This window comes from Nerophis lumbriciformis, linkage group LG01, assembly GCF_033978685.3.
Source record: "Nerophis lumbriciformis linkage group LG01, RoL_Nlum_v2.1, whole genome shotgun sequence".
Lineage (NCBI taxonomy): Eukaryota > Metazoa > Chordata > Actinopteri > Syngnathiformes > Syngnathidae > Nerophis > Nerophis lumbriciformis.
The window spans coordinates 41391454-41413409 of record NC_084548.2 but is presented as its reverse complement, the minus strand read 5'-3'; the positions used below and the strand labels follow the sequence as shown (position 1 = coordinate 41413409).

The 21956-nt window shown below is 40.9% G+C and overlaps 1 protein-coding gene across 18 annotated transcripts in view; it reads right to left on the bottom strand.

Moving 5' to 3' along the window:
• LOC133620249 (membrane-associated guanylate kinase, WW and PDZ domain-containing protein 1-like) overlaps positions 1-21956 on the bottom strand; it is a 204773-nt gene that overhangs the window by 49138 nt on the left and 133679 nt on the right. For 7 of the 18 annotated variants that reach the window (XM_061981573.2, XM_061981639.2, XM_061981672.2 and 4 more), the window contains 9 exons: positions 14309-14497; positions 13247-13514; positions 10748-10830; positions 10301-10339; positions 7963-8020; positions 7731-7843; positions 3208-3330; positions 2682-2867; positions 1836-2447 (listed from right to left, as the gene is read on the bottom strand). In XM_061981573.2, the coding sequence (XP_061837557.1) occupies positions 1836-2447; positions 2682-2867; positions 3208-3330; positions 7731-7843; positions 7963-8020; positions 10301-10339; positions 10748-10830; positions 13247-13514; positions 14309-14497 (1671 nt within the window). Of the gene's footprint in view, positions 1-1835; positions 2448-2681; positions 2868-3207; positions 3331-7730; positions 7844-7962; positions 8021-10300; positions 10340-10747; positions 10831-11076; positions 11119-13246; positions 13515-14308; positions 14498-21956 lie in introns of those variants that run through there. The other 11 variants (XM_061981614.2, XM_061981701.2, XM_061981630.2 and 8 more) reach the window with 9 other exon arrangements.

Here is a 21956-nt window from a genome sequence, read left to right as displayed (position 1 = left end):
AAATTCCGGCTACTGCGTTGCCTTTTTTCTAATGGAGTTGTACTGTTTTTTCATTTCCAGTAATATGTTGTAAATAAAACCCCACTGTTATATTTTACAGTATAATTCAGGTGACTGAGTTGCCAGTGTTTTACTGTAAAATCTACAGGTTTTTTTTTACAGTTTGCGTAAACAAAATTGATAATAATCAAATGTATAGGCAAATTAATTTGTTATTCGCTGTTACAAGCGGCAGGCACTCTGAGGGCAGCCATACAGTAACTGCAATGTGGCCCTCAATGAAAACAAGTTTCATACCCCGCTATTAAGCATTATACTTCACGAAATGGCTAGTTGTAATTAAAAACACAAGTAATATTTTTACACTGGTCCAAGTTCTTCTATACGACAGAAGCACTTTGCTATTTCTAAGGACCTACTTCAAAAAAGTTATAGTCAAAAATCATCTACATTACAACACACTAGTGCTTTTTAGGAATCTGATGCAAAAATATTAATCTCTCCCAATTTTTTGGAACTGAACTCCCGGACCAGGGTAGTCCTGCTCTACATATTTCCACGAGGATCCCGCAATTCCATCCATCCATTGTGCAACATAAATGACACAGGGCAATGATAAATATTATCAAGTAGCATTATCACCGGAGGACAAGGCTACACATGTTACACACCAAGAGCAAGCCAGGAGCAGACATGCTAACAGCTAAATTAGCCGCTAAGCCATCTTTTCAAAACACCAAGAAATACTTGCTTAGTATAATTTAAGAAGTGTAAAGGAAGCATGTTAGAGCAGAAAGTAAGCAGATATCAACAGGAAATTAATAGGTAGATTCATATGAGTCTAGAAAAATGATAATATAAAAATAACACTGTGGGAGCCAGTACACCACACGTAAGAGGGCATATCAATTCATAAATTGTTGGTTTCGATTCCAAAGGTAGTATCAGTATATGATCGATACTAGAGTCAGTAAGTCGATATTTCTGTTGAGCAAAAATCTTTTTTTTGTTAGTTTTTTTGTTAATGTTTACAAACTAGGGGCATTAATCCCTGGACACACAATGACTTTGAGGGCAAAAAACAAACAATTTTTAAAAAGTAGTAGATAGTAGTTTTTACTTATTTTTACAGTATTTAGTTATTGTGTACTATTGACTTTGTTTCGCTGTAACAAATGTATGTAATAAAGGAATAATAAGGAACTTGCTATTTAACAATATATTGTGTTGATAAAAAAAAAAAAATATATATATATCCAACAGATCTAACTTGAGAAGAAGAAGAGATGTAGACTTTGATTTGTCTTTTTTCCATTATTGCGTTTTTAACAGCTGATCAAATTTTATGGAGGTACTAAATTGCGTTTATGAGTGGTCAAACAGAGAAAAGTTCTACGGCTAATAAATTGGTCCAGAACTCGAGTCACAGAGTATCAAAACAAACACTAAATGTTTGTACCCTTCAGCACAGAGTAATAATTGTAAGATGATGTATTAAAGTAAACATCAAGTCTCGGCAGCATCTGTATCAATCACCTCAACAAGCTCCTGGTCATTTATCTATTTTGTGTCCCTTGCCAACCTCCCACTCGTTCCCACATTCATCTGTTCATCCACCACCATGCTCACTCAGCCCATCGCCTCCTCACCACTCCTCTCTCCAACCCAGGCAGTGCACACATTTATGAGCCACTCTCCCCCTCAGGTTTTATTTCGGCTGCTTACTCACTATACTCTTCTGTCCGTGTCAACCTGTTCCCTCTTCACTAGATAATAGGCCATTTTTCTCTACTTAATCACACATAAATAATGTGATGTAATGATATCATACATACCTCTTTGCACCAGCATTGTGACCTCACTTCCTCGGGGGCATTTGCTCAGCAAGTCCACCACCTGATTGTGGCTCATGTTCTGGACATTTCTCTTGTTAACCTCCATCAGAATGTCCCCCTCCTTGAGGCCCCGACAGCGTGGGTAGTCCACAATCTGCTTGACCCTCTGCCCCCCTCCTGTCAGGCTGTCTGCGATAGTGAACCCGAATCCTTTATCTCCCTTCTCCATGTGTATGGTGATCAACTCAGGCTGTGTGGCTATAGACGAGGCCAGGGTGACCACGTCGCTGGCGTAGCCGTGCAGACTGTTGGAAACCATCTCGGCAGAGGGGCTGTGCGCTCGAGACTCCCTCATACCGTTAAGTGGTCCACCCTTGTTGGAGGGCGAGTCAAATGTTTCCTGTCCGTTGACAATAATAGGCTCCTTGTCCAAGATGGCCACCGATGTAACCAAACTTGTGTTAGGGTCATCCGGGTCAAAGGGCAGGGGGTAGCCGCGACATAAGGCCAAGTCCACCATGGAGCCAATAGGGATGGATTGGAAGATCTTCACCACCTGAGCGTGGGTGTAACCCAGCACAATGGTGTCGTTAACACTTACGATGACATCACCTGCATCAGAAAGAGTAAATGTCAACGATCGGAACAAAGATGATAACAGATCAAAGTTCACCTTTCAAGTAAAATGTAGGTGATATTCAACAGTAGCCCACATTCCTGTCGTCGTGACATTTGCATAGCAGGAAAACATCAAATATTGCTCTGCCTCATGTTCACTGCTAAATATTTAAGAAAGCGTTTGGAAAGAACACAGTGTCTCCTACTGATGGGAAACATGTACTGCACCTGTCTCCATCTTGCCATCCACAGCTGCAGGCCCGTCCAGCACCAAACTTTTGATTTGCAGAAACTCATCTGGCTCGTCTCCTCCGACCACCGTGAAACCGAAGCCACGGCGGCTCTTCTTCAACTTAGTGTTGATGAAGATTCCTTTCAGTTCTGCAGGGTTTCTGGTGAAGAACGGCTTCCCTCCTATAACACGTTGCAACACAGGCAACCCATTAAAATCTGCAGTAGCAGGATCTGCATCGTATTTTTTACATTCATAATTTATCAAATGTCACATGCGTTGCTGACATTTACGCCTTCTCAAACAAGCTATGAGTAATTTCACATTTTTACGAGCTTTTAGTAAGGTGTTGTTGTTAATGATCAATTAAACTTTGGGGTACATTGCATCACCTTTTACAACAGTAAACAGCTGTTTCTAAGAAACTTAACACATTCCCAAAGCAGATCAATTAAAACGAAACAAACAACCCTATGACCACCGGGCCTTTGACAAATGATGGGATCATAAAACTGCGTTTACGTTTGGCTCCTGCTGGGGCTGGAGGTAGAGTTGGTGGGACTTGGGGGTCCCTGTAGGTCTCCAGGTGGTTTGCAGCGAAGTTGACCAATGGTGCTGCTGCTGAGGAGTGCTCCTCAATCCACTCTGTAAAGGGAAAGCTTGTAGGTCAGCCCACATGCACGCAACACAAAATATTCCATGGCACACATCAATAAGCACACATTAAAAAGTGCATGTAGTCCACTGACTACTAGACTATTCATAAGGTCAGCACGTGCACACATTAATTAGATCACGTACCTGGATTTATAATGCTCAGTTTTCATTGACAATGTAAAAAGAAAATAATCTACCAAGATATATATGTCAGCTAAACCGGTGGTTCTCAACCTTTTTTCAGTTAATTTTTTTTTAATTCAAGTACCCCCTAATCAGAGCAAAGCATTTTTGGTTGAAAAAAAGACATAAAGAAGTCAAATAGAGCACTATGTCATCAGTTTCTGATTTATTAAATTGTATAACAGTGCAAAATATTGCTCATTTGTAGTGGTCTTTCTTGAACTATTTGGAAAAAAAGATAGGTTTTTATTTATATTTATAAAGGATTTTTGAATTGTTGCTATTTTTAGAATATTTAAAAAAAATCTCACATACCCCTTGGCATACCTTCAAGTACCCCCAGGGGTACGCGTACCCCCATTTGAGAACCACTGAGCTAAACAACGTGTGCAAACACTAAAATTGCATGTACTAGACTATCAGTGGGCGGGTTACGTGTGCTCTACTAATACTGTGTGTACAAACTGATAACTGGTGCAGACCGCCCTATTTAAATCAGTTTTTGCGTGTACTTATCCGGCTTCCACCATGAAAATACTTGTTTACTGCACACACATGTTGTTATCACCTGTGGTGTTTTTTCTGTCTGTTTTAGAAGCAGCCCTGCAGTGCGATCTACAACAGGACCCACTTTTTTAGCGCATCGACGGTGCGCCCACAGAAGTATCAGTGCAAGTGTGCGCTGGTATGTTGGAGACGCAAGAAAATGCTTCTTGCAAGAAGTATGTTTTCATATAGAAGACATGTTAAAGGCATCATATTATTTTTTCTATTTTTTTTTTAACTTAACCTAATTTGTTTAAGGGCAGCACGGTGGAAGAGGGGTTAGTGCGTCTGCCTCACAATACGAAGGTCCTGAGTAGTCGTGAGTTCAATCCCGGCCTTGGGATCTTTCTGTGTGGAGTTAGCATGTTCTCCCCGTGACTGCGTGGGTTCCCTCCGGGTACTCCGGCTTCCTCCCACCTCCAAAGACATGCACCTGGGGATAGGTTGATTGGCAACACTAAATTGGCCCTAGTGTGTGAATATGAGTGTGAATGTTGTCTGTCTATCTGTGTTGGCCCTGCGATGAGGTGGCGACTTGTCCAGGGTGCACCCCGCCTTCCGCCCGATTGTAGCTGAGATAGGCTCCAGCGCCCCCGCGACCCCGAAGGGAATAAGCGGTAGAAAATGGATGGATGAATGAATGGATAATTTGTTTAACACAATTTGCATACATTTTGTTTTACAGACCTATTTGTAAGCCAAACCTTTGCTTCTTTTTAAAACAAGCCGTTTTGAGAGGCAGAGTTGTTAGATGAAAATGAACCCCTCCTCACCACACCCCATCACACTGAGTCAGCATTCAGACCCTGGCAGAAATGTTATGTGGTTAATTAAGAGTTGCACAATATCGGAATATCGGATATCGGCAAAAAAGCCATTATCGGACATCTCTACTTATTAGATTTGTAGGTGTACCTAATGTTGTGGTCAATGAGTATATATGAGCATATACCTGGCTATTTCATGTATCACTTTATACTGTACACATTCATCATGGAACCCTTCAGTGCTACAAAGCAGAACCCCAATCAACACATTACTGTGAAGTAATTGTTGTTGAGATGGCATGCCTGTTGGTGCATTGTTTGCTGTCATTAAGACATTTATGGTACAGTTTCTGAGCCCAAGACAAATGTCTTGAAATAGTACAATACAGCATATTGTATTGTATTGTATTTCAATAATATATACAACATTATTACATTGGAACCTCGATTCACGAACGCCTTTATTTGCGTTCTTTCCTGTTTACGAACGTTTACGCAGGGGTCCCCAAACTTTTTAAATGACATCACTCAAAATGGCCCCCTACGTCACATCCTGTTTACATCCTGTACACACAGACGCATTCATTTCGAAGAGATTCGAGGTTTGCTGCACTTTTGACAAGTTTATTTCCACAATTGTCGTACATTGCGTCGGTCAATGCTGTATAAACCTGTCTTAGAGATCACTTTGAGTGATCAGAAACGCTTTAAATGTGTCCAAAGTGTCAGTCTTGCTGTATAGCTTCGGGTTGCTAGACAAGCTGTACACCTAGCATTTTAGTTAGTGAGCCTGCGGCTTAGGGACCCTTTAGTTCGAGGATTTTTTTAGCAAAAGTGGATTTTTTTCTGCAGCAATAAGTCTTTATTTGTGATAAGACCGAAAGAAATGCCACAACTGACCTTTATTACAGCAAAGGAGAAGGCACTACTGGGACATGAGCCAATGAAGGATCGCCTCACACTGCTAGTTTGTGCTAATGCTAGCAGTGACTATATAAAGCCATTGCTTGTTCGTAACTTTGTAACTTCGAATTTGTAAGAGTGTTCAACAATGCCACAAATATTCCGAAACACAAGGTAAAATGATTTTCATTTTTTTTGTTTTGGAGAGAACCAATGAGACTTGTGTGCGTGTTGACATTTAAGCTTGCTGTATTGTTGTTGTGTTTTGTGGATAGAAAAAGAGATTATGTCCTTGTTATAAAGTTAAAGTACCACTGATTGTCACACACACACTAGGTGTGGTGAGATTATCCTCTGCATTTGACCCATCACCCTCACCCCGTGGGAGGTGAGGGGAGCAGTGACCAGCAGCGGTGGCCGCGCCCTGGAATCATTTTGGTGATTTAATCCACAATTCCAACCCTTGATGCTGAATGCCAAGCAGGGAGGTAATGGGTCCCATTTTTGTAGTCTTTGGTATGACTCGGCCGGGGTTTGAACTCACGACCTACCGATCTCAGGGCGGACACTCCAACCACTACGCTATGTTTAGGGGTGGGGGAAAAAAAACGATTCGAATTCAAATCGCGATTCTCACGTTGTACGATTCAGTATCGATTCTCATTTTTCAAAAATCTATTTTTATTTGTATTATTATTTTTTATTTATTTTATTTTTATTCTTTTTATTAATCAATCCAACAAAATAATACAAAGCAATACCATAACAATGCAATCCAATTCCAAAACTAAACCCGACCAAGCAACACTCAGAAATGCAATAAACAGAGCAATTGAGAGGAGACAAACACGACACAGAACAATCCAAAAGTAGTGAAACAAAAATTAATATTATCAAAAACAGTATCAATATTAGTAACAATTTCAACATAGCAGTGATTAAAAATCCCTAATTGACATTATCATTAGACATTTATAAAAAAAAATTAAAAAAAGAACAATAGTGTAACAGTGGCTTACACTTGCATCGCATCTCATAAGATTGACAACACACTGTGTCCAATATTTTCACAAAGATAAAATAAGTCATATTTTTGGTTCATTTAATAGTTAAAACAAATTTACATTGTTGCAATCAGTTGATAAAACATTGTCCTTTACAATTATAAAAGCTTTTTACAAAAATCTACTACTCTGCTTGCATGTCAGCAGACTGGGGTAGATCCTGCTGAAATCCTATGTACTGAATGAATAGAGAATTGTTTTGAATCGGAAAAATATCGTTTTTGAATTGAGAATCGCGTTGAATCGAAAAAATCGATTTATAATCGAATCGTGACCCAAGAATCGATATTGAATCGAATCGTGGTACACCCAAAGATTCGCAGCCCTAGTTATGTTGCTTTGTGATACAGTATATAATATATATGGAAAAAACACACAGAGGCTATTTCAGCCCTAGAGGTCTGTTTCAGACGTTTCCCTGCTCTTCAGGGGAGTTTATAAATTATATATACTGTATATACTGTATGTATATCAAACTGTAGAGATTTTAATAAAATAGAGACTTTTGATTCTTATGAGGAACTCTGCTTCACAATATGAACTTATCGGTTTGTGAAGTAAATTATATTAATAACATATGGCTTTTTCTCTAGCGACTTAATCCACTTTACACAGTGAACACATCGCTCTTCGTAAATCGAGGTTCCACCGTATTGACGTTTAATACTGTCAAGTCAAATCATGTTAGATAATAGACACAAATGACCCAATGGATTTTAATGACTAAAAAATAAAACAATAATGGTCACACAGGGGTTTGGGGCAGCTCTACTTTGAAAAAGTGAATTTTATTAAACAAATAAATGCACTTTCCGTCAAAAGACGCCAAAGAGAGACTTGCACACCCAAACCCCAGTGAATGTTCAAGCAAAAGGATGGGAAACCCACAGACATGAAGAAAGAAAGAAATGGACAGGAAACCAACCTCGAATGAACCGCTCACCTTCTGGAGGCTGCGGCTGCTGCTGGTCCTGCAGGATTTTCCGACGCCGCGCCTCCACCACTGGGTTCTCATACTGTGTCTTCCTGTTTATATGACTAACACAGAGGGACAGAGGTTGCTAAGAATTGACAGCTAGTGTGCAGTAAGCTGTATTTATAAGAGAAGGCAGGCTAATTTCCTGTGAGGTGATGTGCCAACAAGGTGATTTACTTACTCGACATAGTAAATGCCATACACCGGGTCGTCTATCCTCTCCCATCCTGGCGGCAGCTCTGAAATAAACAAAACACAGAGCATAAAATATCAACAGCACCCAACTCCCAGTGTTTTGTAGGGCTGCATGGGTTTTCAGTTTGTAACAATAATCCGTCTGTCTCTATGGGCACAGCAAAATAATAAATCAGATACAACAAATATTTTGTAATTAATATTATTCGTCATGTGGTGAACTGAATAATATGTTGTTTAGATATTTTGTGAAGCATAAACAAAATTAAATAAACTAACTCTCTTCAACTGTGACTTGATGAGCACATTCAATAATGATGCATTCGTCTCACTTTTCCTCCTCGCTGTATTTGATTCCACACAGAGGATTTCCCCACCTTTGTTACATTGGTCCAGTAAATAGGTTTAACGAGACTGCATTTTACTATCAAAACTGTCTGCCTCTCAGCACCCAGCTACAATAAAGACAGACAATAAATGTTATTTAAATACTCAGATCTTCTACCATTACCAACAGGTTAATCAGCAACACAACCTTTTTATGTCAAGCAAAATTGTCTATAAAACCTTTGAATTTAAAAACACACTGTTCAAAAAAATAAAATAAAATACTTTTAGTCAAAATGTGGTTTTGTGTGACTTTTCACAGTATGAGCTGTGACTCCCTCCCTGGGGCTAGATAAACATATAAAATAGAATAGGATGAGATACACTTTATTTATCCCACGATTGGGAAAATACATTGATGCCATAACAAAACCTACTTGCATAGTTACTATTTTCAGCGTTGGCTTTGCATGGTTTGTCAATTAGCAGGGGCATCACTACGTTTTAAGAACAGGGGAGAACAGGAGATATACATGATGCGAGTGTGCAATGCACACGGGTGAACATTTTTTGCACTTGCAAAATCTTTTTGCTCACAACTTTTTGGCACTGTATTAGAATTACACAACAAACACTGAAGACATCTAAATGGTTGAAACTGGAACTGAAAGAAAGCTTTAGTCATCTTTGTTAAGCATAAGATGGCCCAACATAAGGACAGTGTTGTTGCATGGAAAAGCTACTAGGCAACATGTAAACGGGGAAACTTTGCACAGATGATTGCAGTGTAAATGAACTTGCAAAGCACTACAGAGTTGACCCTGAAAACAGAAGAGGTTCTGGGTGGAAATAAACTTTTTCAGATTTGCAGTAATGTGGGCGCAGGTGGAACGGATTTTCATGTGTCTGAGCAAACGCAAAAACTCCCTGTGCATTATGCCCCTCCAAAATAGGCCTAACGACACCCATGTTAATTAGCGAGCTAAATAACTAAAAAAAAACAGTTTTCAGATTTTCATTAAACATTCAGGAAATGTGTGAAAATGAATAAGCAACAGCTATTGATAGCTCAAAAAGTTATGGTCAGATTTTAATCTAATTTTCAAAAAATATTTTGAAAATAAAAATTTTGGGGCTGATTAATTTCACGGATGAATCATTCACTTTTTCATTCACTTTTTCCTTCAACAACAACAACCCAACTATTCACAGCAGACTTCATGAGAGACAACAAAGACTACTTTGGGGCAGATTATGATCCAGAACATTGTATTTTTTGCCTGGGCATAAGGAGGATGAGCAACAGGTTTGAGAAGTGTGCTAAACAGATGCAGCTTTAGTGAAACACTATAGCATCATGTAGCAGTATTGCTAAGTGCTAAACAAGAAATACAATACGGACATAATAAAACAAACATTTACTGTACGATGTCTGCTCTCACTGGAATGCCAACTGATGGCTAGCTCATATCTTCCCGTTTAGATGAAGAATTGATAATAATCCCCACAGAGGGTTAAAAAAAGGTTGCCCCAAACAAGCGTTTTTTTTTTTTCAGTCTTTATCGCCAAAAGTTAAAGTTAACCAACTTCTTGGTTGATGGCCACAACCTCCTATAATCCAAGTGAGAGGCATGTTTTTTAATCTAGAAATAACTTTCACCAATTTCGCGGCAAAGCAACAGCAGCAGCTGGTCACCGGCTTTTTTATATACTGTGAAGGGTTGGAACTGGGGGTTAAATCACCAAAAAATGATTCCCGGGCGTGGCCACCGCTGATACTCACTGCTCCCATCACCTCCCAGGGGGTGATCAAGGGTGATGGGTCAAATGCAGAGAATAATTTCACCACACCTAGTGTGTGTGTGACAATCATTGGTACTTTTTAATTATGTTCTTCACTGCTTGTATCTTTCTCCATTCACCTCGCATCCGACGGTTTGCGCACAATCTCTGCAATACCTTGCTTCTGATTCTGATACAAAACAGAGTCATCCTACCTAGATCACTCTCCAGGTCTTCTGTATGTATCCTCTCTTCTCCAAGGTGAAAGCAGGATTAAAGAAATAAAAACAAAATGAAGAACAGAAGGGGGATGAGGAGTAAAGTGAGAATCAGGTGGGACAGTAACAAAACGGGATCAAATGAAGAATGACATGACAGTCAAGATGGAGGAAATATAAGGAAAGAGAAAGCCCTTAGAAAGTCACAACAACAAGGTGCAGCATCATTTGAAAATGTAAACTAGACTGCTGTTATGCTACTTTCATCTTTGCCACTTGATGGTGCAATTTCACAATATGCACTTCCTAGTAAATTACTGATCTTCCTCAAATGTCACTAGGACAGCGTGCACCTGTCCACTTCTTACATTTTGATAAAAAACAGAAAGGGCACTAATAATAAGAATACTCTAAAAAAGAACAAAAAGATGTGTGACAGCTTACCATCATCGTCACACTCTTCCAGAGGCCGAGAGGCTTTGTCTCTACACCGAGGATCCAGCCATGATGTGGTCTTTGTGTTGTGGCTGTAAGAACACAGAGTAGACAAGAACATATATCAAAACAGCCTTTCAAAATAAAGCACAGTAGAAGCACATACATGTCAATAACAATTTAAATTTGAACCAGGATTGCATATTTATTAAGGACTCTGGGCCTCTGCTGCACAGAAAATAAAGATAAAACAACATACAGGATATGTACACAAACAATCCCCTGACTTTTCCTTCAATTGTAAAAAGAAACAATAGTGATTGTAAAAATGAACATACAAGCTCTTTAAATGCACAGCCATGTCCTGGTGGTGTGCCTTTGTTGTGCTGCAGAGAGGACAGAGAGGTGGAGGTAGTCAGGTGATCAGAGTGTGATCTCCTTTAGAGATCGACACATGCAGGGATAAATAGGAAAGCAGTGGCACCGGGAGGGCCGGGCAGGTCTTACAACCTCATCATGGGGAGGACAAGCCACCGGACGTGCAAAATAGATCAAATACTACACACTGACTACTTTGTGAGCTATTGCAAGTACAGTGGTACCTCGGTTTTTGTTATTAATCCATTCCAAAGAGACAGTTGAATCGTAAAAAAACCCACAAAAAAATAGGAAACAATGTAAATCCAATTAATCTGTTTCAAACACTCAAAAATGTCAACCTAAAACCATTTTTAGAGAGAATGATTGTATTTTTACACGCAGAAAAAAATGCAAAATGCATATAGATGAAAGATGAATGTGATAATTTAGGATTCTTGACAGCAAAAAAAGACAAGGGAGGAGAGAAGGTGGGTTAACCCCCCAAACACTGCCTCTGTACTTTTCTACAACTTCTTTCTGGAATTCAACAGTGTTTCTCACCTTATTTATCAAAATTGTGGCACTCTTGTTATATCCAAGAACGAACGGACGTCTCTTTGCTCAACGTTTTAACTTGGACTCAACTAAGGTAATCACACGCATGCACGAGACAGCGTTACGGCACAACACGTAACACTTCACAGCTCGTTTTGCAAAGAGAAGGTCAGTTTTATGTACGGCCATTAAAATGCTAAAAAAACAAGGAAGGGGAGTATTCTCGACGAAAAGTACTATCTACTCGCTGCTCTGAGCAAAATATTGCAGCCAGTTTGACTAGGTGTCGGAACTTGTCTCAGACATGAGTCGTAGAAAACATTTAATTCATACATTGACCTGATTTTAATTTTATTCTATGCTTTAGTGGCAAAATGCAGATCGGTGTCACATGGATGTGAAAAGTACACACCGAGTAGTGTTTTGTGTGGCACGAGTGCACAGAGCGGAGTCTGTGCAGTCATAAAGATTAAGTTTTGCGCCGACAGGGCTGGCGGACGTCCACTTTGAATAAGGCCGTACCTCTGCGGACGACGCTTCGTGCATGTTCCGTCCGAGTACGTTTGGGCCTTTGCTTGTGCCTGGACGCACCACTCTCCTTTAAATCAGCAAGGAATACAAGGTGGAACTAATCTTTGAAGCAATGCCGGGTGCATTTAAAGCGGTGGACCTCTAGCAGCGCTTGCAGCTATTATTGTTGTGCAAGACCAGGCTCTCTACGAAACTATGGGGGAGAGCTGGTAAGCACCATTTACCCCTTGTTGGCTAATATAGACGAGCACTGTTGTGCATTCAGTGACACTCTGGAAACACAGACTTTAAGGCCTTATTGACTTCAGTTGGGTTATCAACATGTATGCAACAACTTGTACTGGCTCTATAGTGGTTTGCAGCCATTCCCTAATTACAAAAAAAGCACTGAGACTGAACCACCAACGTGTGTTTAATCGTACTAAAACTGAGACTGTGTAATATAACCAAGACGTAATTTTGGTCAACATTTTCTTCAATATCAAATCATACTAAAACCGGTGCGCATGAAAACCGAGGTTCTGTCACTACCCGATCCACTGAGTTACTTGATGTGTTGGCGCATGCACAAACATAACAACTTCCTGCTGTTGTCCTACAGTTTTTAAGACTTTGTTGAAAATATATTTTTTTAAATGCACGTGCATTTAAAGTAGTTGAATCAAGAAAACATTTTTGGGATAATGTTGAACTTCGGGTATTACCATAAAATGCAAGCTTTTTTAATTATGAGTCTGACAATGTGACCACCAGTATGCCACAGAAGTCCAAGCTAAGATAAAAATGGATGCTTCAAATGTGAATAATGAACAATGATGTTAACATTTTAAAGTGTAGTTGTTGACTATTTAAGGTTATCAGTAGATACTTTTGCAAACCAGTTGTAAAAATAAATGGTAAAATGCCTGTATTTTGGAAAAACTGTCGGAAGGGGATTGACTGACTTTTGGCGCATGCGCAAACCGATCCATTAGCTCAGTGGATCGGTGACAGGTACCACTGTATTTCAAAAAGTGAATCCATGCTGTTACACTGTGAGGTGTTTCAGGCTGCGACACATACTCTATGAAGTAAAGTTCTCCATTCTCGGTGTACGCCATCTCCCAGTTTTCAGGCAACGGCCCCAGGGCATCTTCCGGGGAAACTTGCGGCTCTGCCAGGGTCTGCTGCCCACTTTCTGCAGTGGCGATGGCCGCATTGTTCAGACCACAGGGAGGAGCATTGTCACGTGTGGTGTATGGCCGGAGGATGCCGCCGCGGCTCTCATCCTGGTCGCTAGGGTTACCTGCACACAACAAAGGAGAGGGGAAGAGACTACGCACTAAGGAACCTGGGCAACAAAACGGGCACAACATGGAACAACAACATAGAAGAACAAAAGATAGTTTATGTCACAAAAAAGCCAGAAAAGAACAGAAGAAATAAGCAACCCTTCAAACCCTTATCCTTCCCCAGCCCCCTTACCCTAAAATAGTTTCTTGATCATTTATAGTGTACTGAAAGGATCCCAAAAATATGCACATTTTGCTACCAACAATCTTATCCAAACTATATACCTCTCCCCCTTATAAATGGTGGCTTTTCCAGCCTCCACCATCACACATTTCCCAGCCCAGGCCAGACTTCTGTGCTCCTTTCAAGCCTGATCAAATGCTAATACAACACTCTGGCAAGTGGACACAGGGAGGGGATGCATCCACAGTATCAAAAAATAATAATTTTTTAGTAGAGCTCACAAAAGATTGCATAGCTTTGAAAGACTGGGAAATATGGATCATATGGATAAGTTTGTCTCTTTAAATGCACATGAAGAACCACCTTTGCAATACAATTTGGTAAACAAATGTTTGCTTTGAAAACAATTGGGCCACAAGATTGCCCCTCCTTGCAGGCAGATGGCAGTGTTTGGAGGCTCGCATGCAAAGAAATCAGCTTCACAAAGACATGATGTAACCGCTAGACATAGAGAAGATCACAAACACGAACATTATCTCCCTCTAACTGTGTTCCTGCACTCTGAGGAATGGACACACACACACTGCTTTAACATGGAAATGATAACAAAAGCGCACGAAGACAGAAAAATAGACGAGGAGGCTAAGAAACGTGCTGCAACGCTCTCACCTGTAAAAGTGTTGTTCATTTCCGAGGCCTGGTCGTCATCGTCGTCGTCAGCAGGCACTACTCGGACGCTTTGCATGTCATTGTAGGACTTGGTGCGCTTCGGGGTGGACTGCTGGGAGCCTGCATATCCAAGAATCACTGTCCCAATGATAGGCTGCCTCGGCGGCTTGGGGGTCCCATAATAGTTACCTAGGCAACGAGAAGGACATTAGCATGCTTGAGAGAGATGCAGGAGGGAGAAGGAGAAAGTGATAACAGGCCGAGGCTCAAGAACAGGCGAGAGTGTGTGCAGAAATATACAGTAGTTTGATCTTGCAGAAATATATAGCTTGCCGAAGAAGGATCTATGAATACTCCTAATCTAATGCTGAGTAAAAAGGATACAAAGCAGGATCACAGTTCAGCTGCACATCAAAGCCCAGATTTGTATAATTTTTCTGAACTACCGGTATATGTGCATTTGACAAACATACTTAGTATCAGTACAGAACCAAAAATAAGATACACTGAATTTAACATATTCTCTTTTGTCTTGAAATTAAACAGAGACAACTCAATTATTTGATTTTGAGCTAAGGCTACAATTATTGATAATCATCTAATCAGACATGAAGCTTAGTAATTGGATCCATGAAAGCAAAAAAGGGTATTATTGGATTTTATCATCCAAAGAGTATTATATTCAGATAATGTTTGAGGTTTGAGTTCATAGTACCTTCTTTTTCTTTCTCAACACTGCTGACTAGGGATGTGACGACATCAAAATCGCACGGTATGATATTGTCAAGGTATTAAAGCCAAAAACCGATACAATATTTTTTTGGAATTAAATAAAAATAAAAAAAGACTTAGTAAAAAAGCCATTGTGTGTAAAATGAACTGGCAGGAATGTTTAGATATACACACTTGATGTCATTGAAAACAAACATAATGCTCAAATGTTTTAATTATATTTACTACCTTGTTTTTCGGACCATAGGGTGCACATGATTATAAGGCGCATTAAAGGGGTATTAATATAATTTGTTTTGTCAATTTAAAAAAAACTTCCTTGTGGTCTACATAACATGTAATCGTGTTTCTTTGGTCAAAATGTTGCATAAACTATGTTTTACAGACCATCTTCAAGTCGCTTTCTGACAGTCTCTTCAGGACGCGCCGTTTTGTGGGCCTTCTTGTTTACGTGGCTCTACTTCGACAGTGTCTTCTCCCCGTTATCTTCGTTGCACCGGTAGTTTTTAGTGCTTCTAAAGCAAGTTTACTGACAGATATATGTTAGAACTGTATGCTACTTTGTATTAGAAATGGGGAATGAATGCCTTACAACAAGAGGATAGAGAAAAAGGAGATAATTGTCTACGTATGGCACGCATTACAATGGTGGACGCATGCAAATTTTCTGAATTTATGCAGATCCAAAATACACATCAGCATGTACCAATGGGTAAAAAAAAAAAGTTTTTGCTTAATATTGCGAAACAAAACGCCAAATATGTGTCCTAATAGGTGCCACTTTCGGGTCCTTACAAACACACCAAAATAACACCCGTATGTTGAAGCACAGTACGTCTGACTAATGCTCCGACAATCCATCAAGCGTTGCAGCTTCGTAGCTCACTAAAGTCGTACTAAAATATTTTGACAGATTTTTGAGGGCCGTGTGTAATGTTCTATATTCTCAATGAAACATCAAAGTTTTGATGTTGCCTGCTTATCAGTGGCCTTGTGGTTAGAGTGTCCGCCCTGAGATCGGTAGGTCGTGAGTTCAAACCCCGGCCAAGTCATACCAAAGACTATCAAAATGGGACCCATTACCTCCCTGCTTAACACTCAGCATCAAGGGTTGGAATTGGGGGTTAAATAACAAAAATGATTACTGAGCGCAGCCACCGCTGCTGCTCACTGCTCCCCTCACCTCCCAGGGGGTAATCAAGGGTGATGGGTCAAATGCAGAGAATAATTTCACCACACCTAGTGTGTGTGTGTGACAAACATTGGTACTTTAACTTTTTAACTTTATCGGTACTTACTAGCGTCATTTATTATCCACACTCTAATGTGTGATTGCCATCTACCGGTCACACTTATCATTACACCACGTACCAAATAAAATTGCTTTAATTAATACGTACATTAGGCACACTGAGTTATAAGGCGCACTGTCAATTTTTGAGAAAATGAAAGGATTTTAAGTGCGCCTTATAGTCCGAAAAATACGGTACTACAAACATGTACTTTTAAGTGCAAATAATTGTGCGAAAATATCCACTGTTTCAAGCAAATATAAAAAAAACAACTTACAGTTCAGTGTCTTTAAAGTGACAATGTAAACATACAGTGTAACAAGTGTTCAACTTTACTTTCTGGTAAGTCCTTTGCAGTAGACATTTATAATTATTTCTGTCAGTTTGGAAAATGCTGTTTCTCTGAAAAGTTAACTGACAATATAACTTTTAATAATGTAAATGCCTTAAAAATGTATGTTTAGCTTCGCTGGCTTCATATATCTTTTCTGAGTGACAGTTTGTCAAGTAACTTCTAATATTACACGCGGTGTGCAATGTCCGCGCTCCCCTGGACCTTTTCCTTCCACGGCGGTGGGCCGTGACCCAGTCTGTGTTGCCTTTGGAAATGCACAAAACAAAGGTAGCGCTTAAGTACGCAGACTTTATTAACTCCGCCAAAAAGGTTATGTTTTCGCCAGTTAAAAACATAACTCAAACATTTATGGATGGATGTTGATGAAATGTTACAAAAATGTCCATAAAAAACAATTCTTCTTACTACGAACACACGTCTTCCACATGCTTCTTCTTTTCTCCCCTTTACGGCGTCCCACAGTACGCAGAGAAATATAGGAGATGTAGTTCATTTTTAGATACAAAAGCGGCCAAGTTATGTTTGACACGGTCACAGGTCACGGCACTATTGTGAGTATTTTGAAAGCGCAATACCACGGTACCTACAATACCGCGACAACCCTTTGCAGCTTAACTTAACATTAAGACAACAGGAAACAGAGAAATGTTAAGCTTGGCCCTGACAAAAACAGACATGATGACATCCATCCATCCATCCATCCATCCATTTTTCTACCGCTTGTTCCTTCGGGGTCGCGGGGGGTGCTGGAGCCTATCTCAGCTGCATTCGGGCGGAAGGCGGGGTACACCCTGGACAAGTTGCCACCTCATCACAGGGCCAACACAGATAGACAGACAACATTCACACTCACATTCACACACTAGGGCCAATTTAGTGTTGCCAATCAACCTATCCCCAGGTGCATGTTTTTGGAGGTGGGAGGAAGCCGGAGTACCCGGAGGGAACCCACGCAGTCACGGGGAGAACATGTGCGGGTTAACGGGCTCTGGAGGTGGTGGTGGGCTAGTTCAGACAGAGCCAAAAGTAAAACTAAGGTTTGAAGTCTTCAGTTTCTAATCTGTCAATCTATCCCAGGGGTCGGCAACCCGCGGCTCCGGAGCCGCATGCGGCTCTTTGATCACTCTGTTGCGGCTCAGCTGCATACTTGCCGACCCCCCCGATTTTCTCGGGAGACTTCCGGATTTCAGTGCCTCTCGCAGAATACTCCCGGGATTAATATTCTCCGAATTTCACCCTTACATTAATGGTAACGGCGTGCCATGATGGTACAACATTTAGCACCTTCTATAATCTGCATTAACAGCGTGCCAGATCAGCTTCTTGACATGTGCATTTTCAGCTTGCACACGTAAGTGACAGCAAAAAGCCACACAGGTTACACTGACGGTGGCCATATAAAACAACTTTAACACTCTTACTAATAATACGCCACACTTTGAACCAAAACCAAACAAGAATGACAAACCCATTTCGGGAGAACATCCGCACCGTAACATAACATAAACACAACAGAACAAATACCCAGAATCCCATGCAGCCCTGACTCTTCCGGGCTACATTATACAGCCCTGATACCACCAAACCCCGCCCCCACCCCAACCCTGCTCCCTCACACATCAACCCCCCCCCCCCCCCCCCCCCCCCCCCCCGCCCTCTGTGCGTCGGTTGAGGTGGGCGGGGTTTGGTAGCGGGGGTGTATAATGTAGCCCGGAAGAGTTAGGGCTGCATGGGATTCTGGGTATTTGTTCTGTTGTGTTTGTGTTGTGTTACGGTGCAAATGTTCTCCCGAAATGTGTTTGTCATTCTTGTTTGGTGTGGGTTCACAGTGTGGCGCATTATTAGTAAGAGTGTTAAAGTTTTTTATACCGCCACCGTCAGTGTAACCTGTGTGGTTGTTGACCAAGTATGCCTTGCTGTCACTTACGTGAGCAAGCAGAAGCCCCATACAACGTGTGGCTGGTCGGCACTCTGGTTGTAGTGGGCGCTAAATGCTTTACCATCACGGCACGTTCGAGAGAACAGTTGCCCTGATATTCGTAGTCTGTCGAAAAAATCGGGATTGTTGACAAGTATGACACTGTCGAGCGCCATTCATATAAAACTCGCGGGCCGCACTAACATTCAATTTACATATTGAGGTGTGGGGCGCGTGTCTGAGACCCTTTGACTTATACATAGCACAAAGCAAAAAAGAAAACTTTGTTTGCAGTGTTATTTCATTTTAAATTTCAAAATAATTTTGTGGCTCCCATTGTTTTCTTTAATTTGTGAAACTGGTCAAAATGGCTCTTTGAGTGGTAAAGGTTGCCGACCCCTGATCTACCCTAACATCTAATCATCAATTTCTACAAGAATGCTGCAGAACGTTGGTAGATTACCTGAGATTGTGTTTAAAAAAGCATGGCAAATACAATAGCAAGGCTCAACTCAGTAGCACACATTTCCGTTGTGTTTAGTTTAAAATAAAATGCATAATTGTATTTTGTGAACTGAAGGAGGATTAATTTAACAAGGACATTTGGCTGGAGATATGATGTTAGCTGCATTAATAGCTTTGTTAATACTTCATAAAATAATACACTCTGCTCTTGATTGTATTAAAAAGTGAAATATCTTTAAAAACACCCAACACTAAAACTTTGCCTCTGCTTACACAATAATGCTGGGCATTTCTGAAATAATAATAATGAATAAGTTACGCAGAGTTGTGTTTTGTTGGGTCTACAATATTTTGGTGGAACTCAAACTTCACATTACGCTTATCATCTTGGAGCAGAATTTGAGCTTCTCATCATGTTGGAAAATTATCATGAAACTCAGTTTCCAAAGTGATTGTATCATTCTGTTCTTCAAAATGTCACAATACATACTGGAATGTATGTTTCCCTCAATGAACCCCAGCTCCCCAGTCACTCATGCAGCCCTAGACAACGTGGTAACCACCACCTTGCTTAGCTGTGGGCAAGACACAATTATCTTGATATTCATTTGTGTTGCTCAGCTATTGAGAAAAAGTGTTAAGTCATTTTCAGTTGATGCTAGGGATGTTACAATCATGGATTTCTGCTGCCGATTCCGATCATCCCTGAGTGAGATCGGCCGATACAGATCACATGTATTAACTGTAAATTGTTCAGTTTATTTATGTTGAGTGCTATTTACAGCTTAACAACGTCAGCACACTTTTGAACAAATTCTTATTTTCTTGTATTATATAAAATAGTTTTTAGCAAAAACAAAGGCAATTGTATGCAATACCTAAACAAAAAACTACTATTACTCATTGAAATCTTGGTTGTCTACAAAGTTCTCCTATGACCAGGGACTTTTTCTCCCAATAAGCATGAACAAAAACAATAACAAATAATCTTGAGAAAATAAAAATGTCGATGTAATCATTCTAGTATCTGTCATACTGATATAACAGTTGCTGTTATCCATTCCCTCGACCAGTGGTTCTCAAACTTTTTTCACCAAGTACCACCTCAGAAAAGAACTTGGCTCTCCAAGTACCACCATAATGACCAACAATAAAACTCGGTAGCGTAGTAGACCCGAGTATTCATTAAAAAACAAGGCAGAGGTTTTATTTAACATGTATATTTAATAGTTTTGGCCACTGTAACATAACAGACAGTTTGAACAGTAACACTGTGTTTGAATATAGGAAAATAAAACACTGTACTTTAATCAAGTGATTCTTTGGTGTACCACTAGTGGTACATGCACCACAGTTTGAGAATCATTGCTCTTGACTGTTAATAATCTACTTGTTAATTTCCTGTTAATATCTGCTTATTTTCTGCTGTAACATGCTTCCATCTACACTTCTTAAATTTTACTAAGCACTTAATTCTTCTGTTGTTTCTAGTTAGCTTAGCGGCTGGCTTGGCTTGCTTTCTCCTGCTTGCTCTTGGTGTGTAACAGGTTTAGCCTCGTCCTCCAGTGATAATAATACTTGATAATGATACTTAAGATACTAAGAAATGCAGTATATTTTCCCATATTTGAGGTGATTGTTATTAGCTATGGGGAGAAACTCCACACTGTGTATGGAGATGCACAATTAGCTGGGGGACAAAATGTAAACGGTGTGCTCATTTTCTGAGATATTGTAGTTACAGTATTATGAGTGATTTATGTATCAATCAATCAAACTTTATTTATATAGCACTTTTCATGCACAGTGTCACGAAGGGGGGGTCGCAGCTTACTGCGGAGTTCGTTCCCCCAGGATGCAGACGGACCACTACGGACAAGACGTGCAGGTATGAACATGATTTAATCTTCAAAATCAAACACGTACCAAAAACAGAAAACAAGCAGAAGGAACAACGTGCCAATCGCACGGGAAGCTAAGGCTACCACTTAGCACAGGAAGCATAGACTAGGAGACAAGAAATAATAACAAAACAGGGCATATAGCAAACAATGAAGCCAGGCCGACTGACCGGCAAAGGCAGGATTTAATAGTCCCTCTGATTAGTGCTTGGGAAACAGGTGAGCGTCCCAAACACCAATCAGAGACAGGTGGAAACAATAAGCACCCATGGTAACTACAAACAAACTCAAGGGTGCACAAAAAAACAGGAACTGAGGCAGTCCAAAAACCAACAGAACATAACAAAACATTGATCCGGGCCACGGATCATGACAGTCGCCCCTCCTATAGGACAGATTACAGATGTCCACAAAACAAAGCAAGATCAAGCGTCACGGGAGGGCAGAGGGAGGACTTGGTGGTTGGTCGCCAGGCCAGATGTCCCCGAATCCACTGAGGACAAGTCAAGTGGCGGCGGCGAGTGGAACGCCGCTGCAGCAGGCGAGGCGGGCGACCACCGAACGGCAACATTCTTGGCCGTTGAGAAGTTGGACGCGAGTGACGCCAGAACCTCAGCAGCCTTTGAGTTCTACGCCCAAGTTGTGGGCGTCGCTGCTGTCTGCGCCAATGGTGTCCATTAATGGGCCACTGAGGGCTCCGCGTGCCCTCAGTGGCCCATTAGTGGCTGCTTGTGCTGCAGGCCAGCCGGAGGTCGTGATGACGACAATGCTGGAGATGAGGGCGGCGCTGTGGGAAGGCCTGCCGAAGATGGAGGCACCTCTGCAGCAGGAAGAGGGTAGACTCCTTCCCTTTTGATTGTCCATAGTGTCTTTTTCCATCCCCCATCTGAGGTTGTGTGGGAGGGCAAGAGGAAAAAGTCGGTGATGTGGGCGGGGCTTGAGTCACTGGGGGCGGAGCCAAAGTCATTGGGGGCGGGGTTGAGTC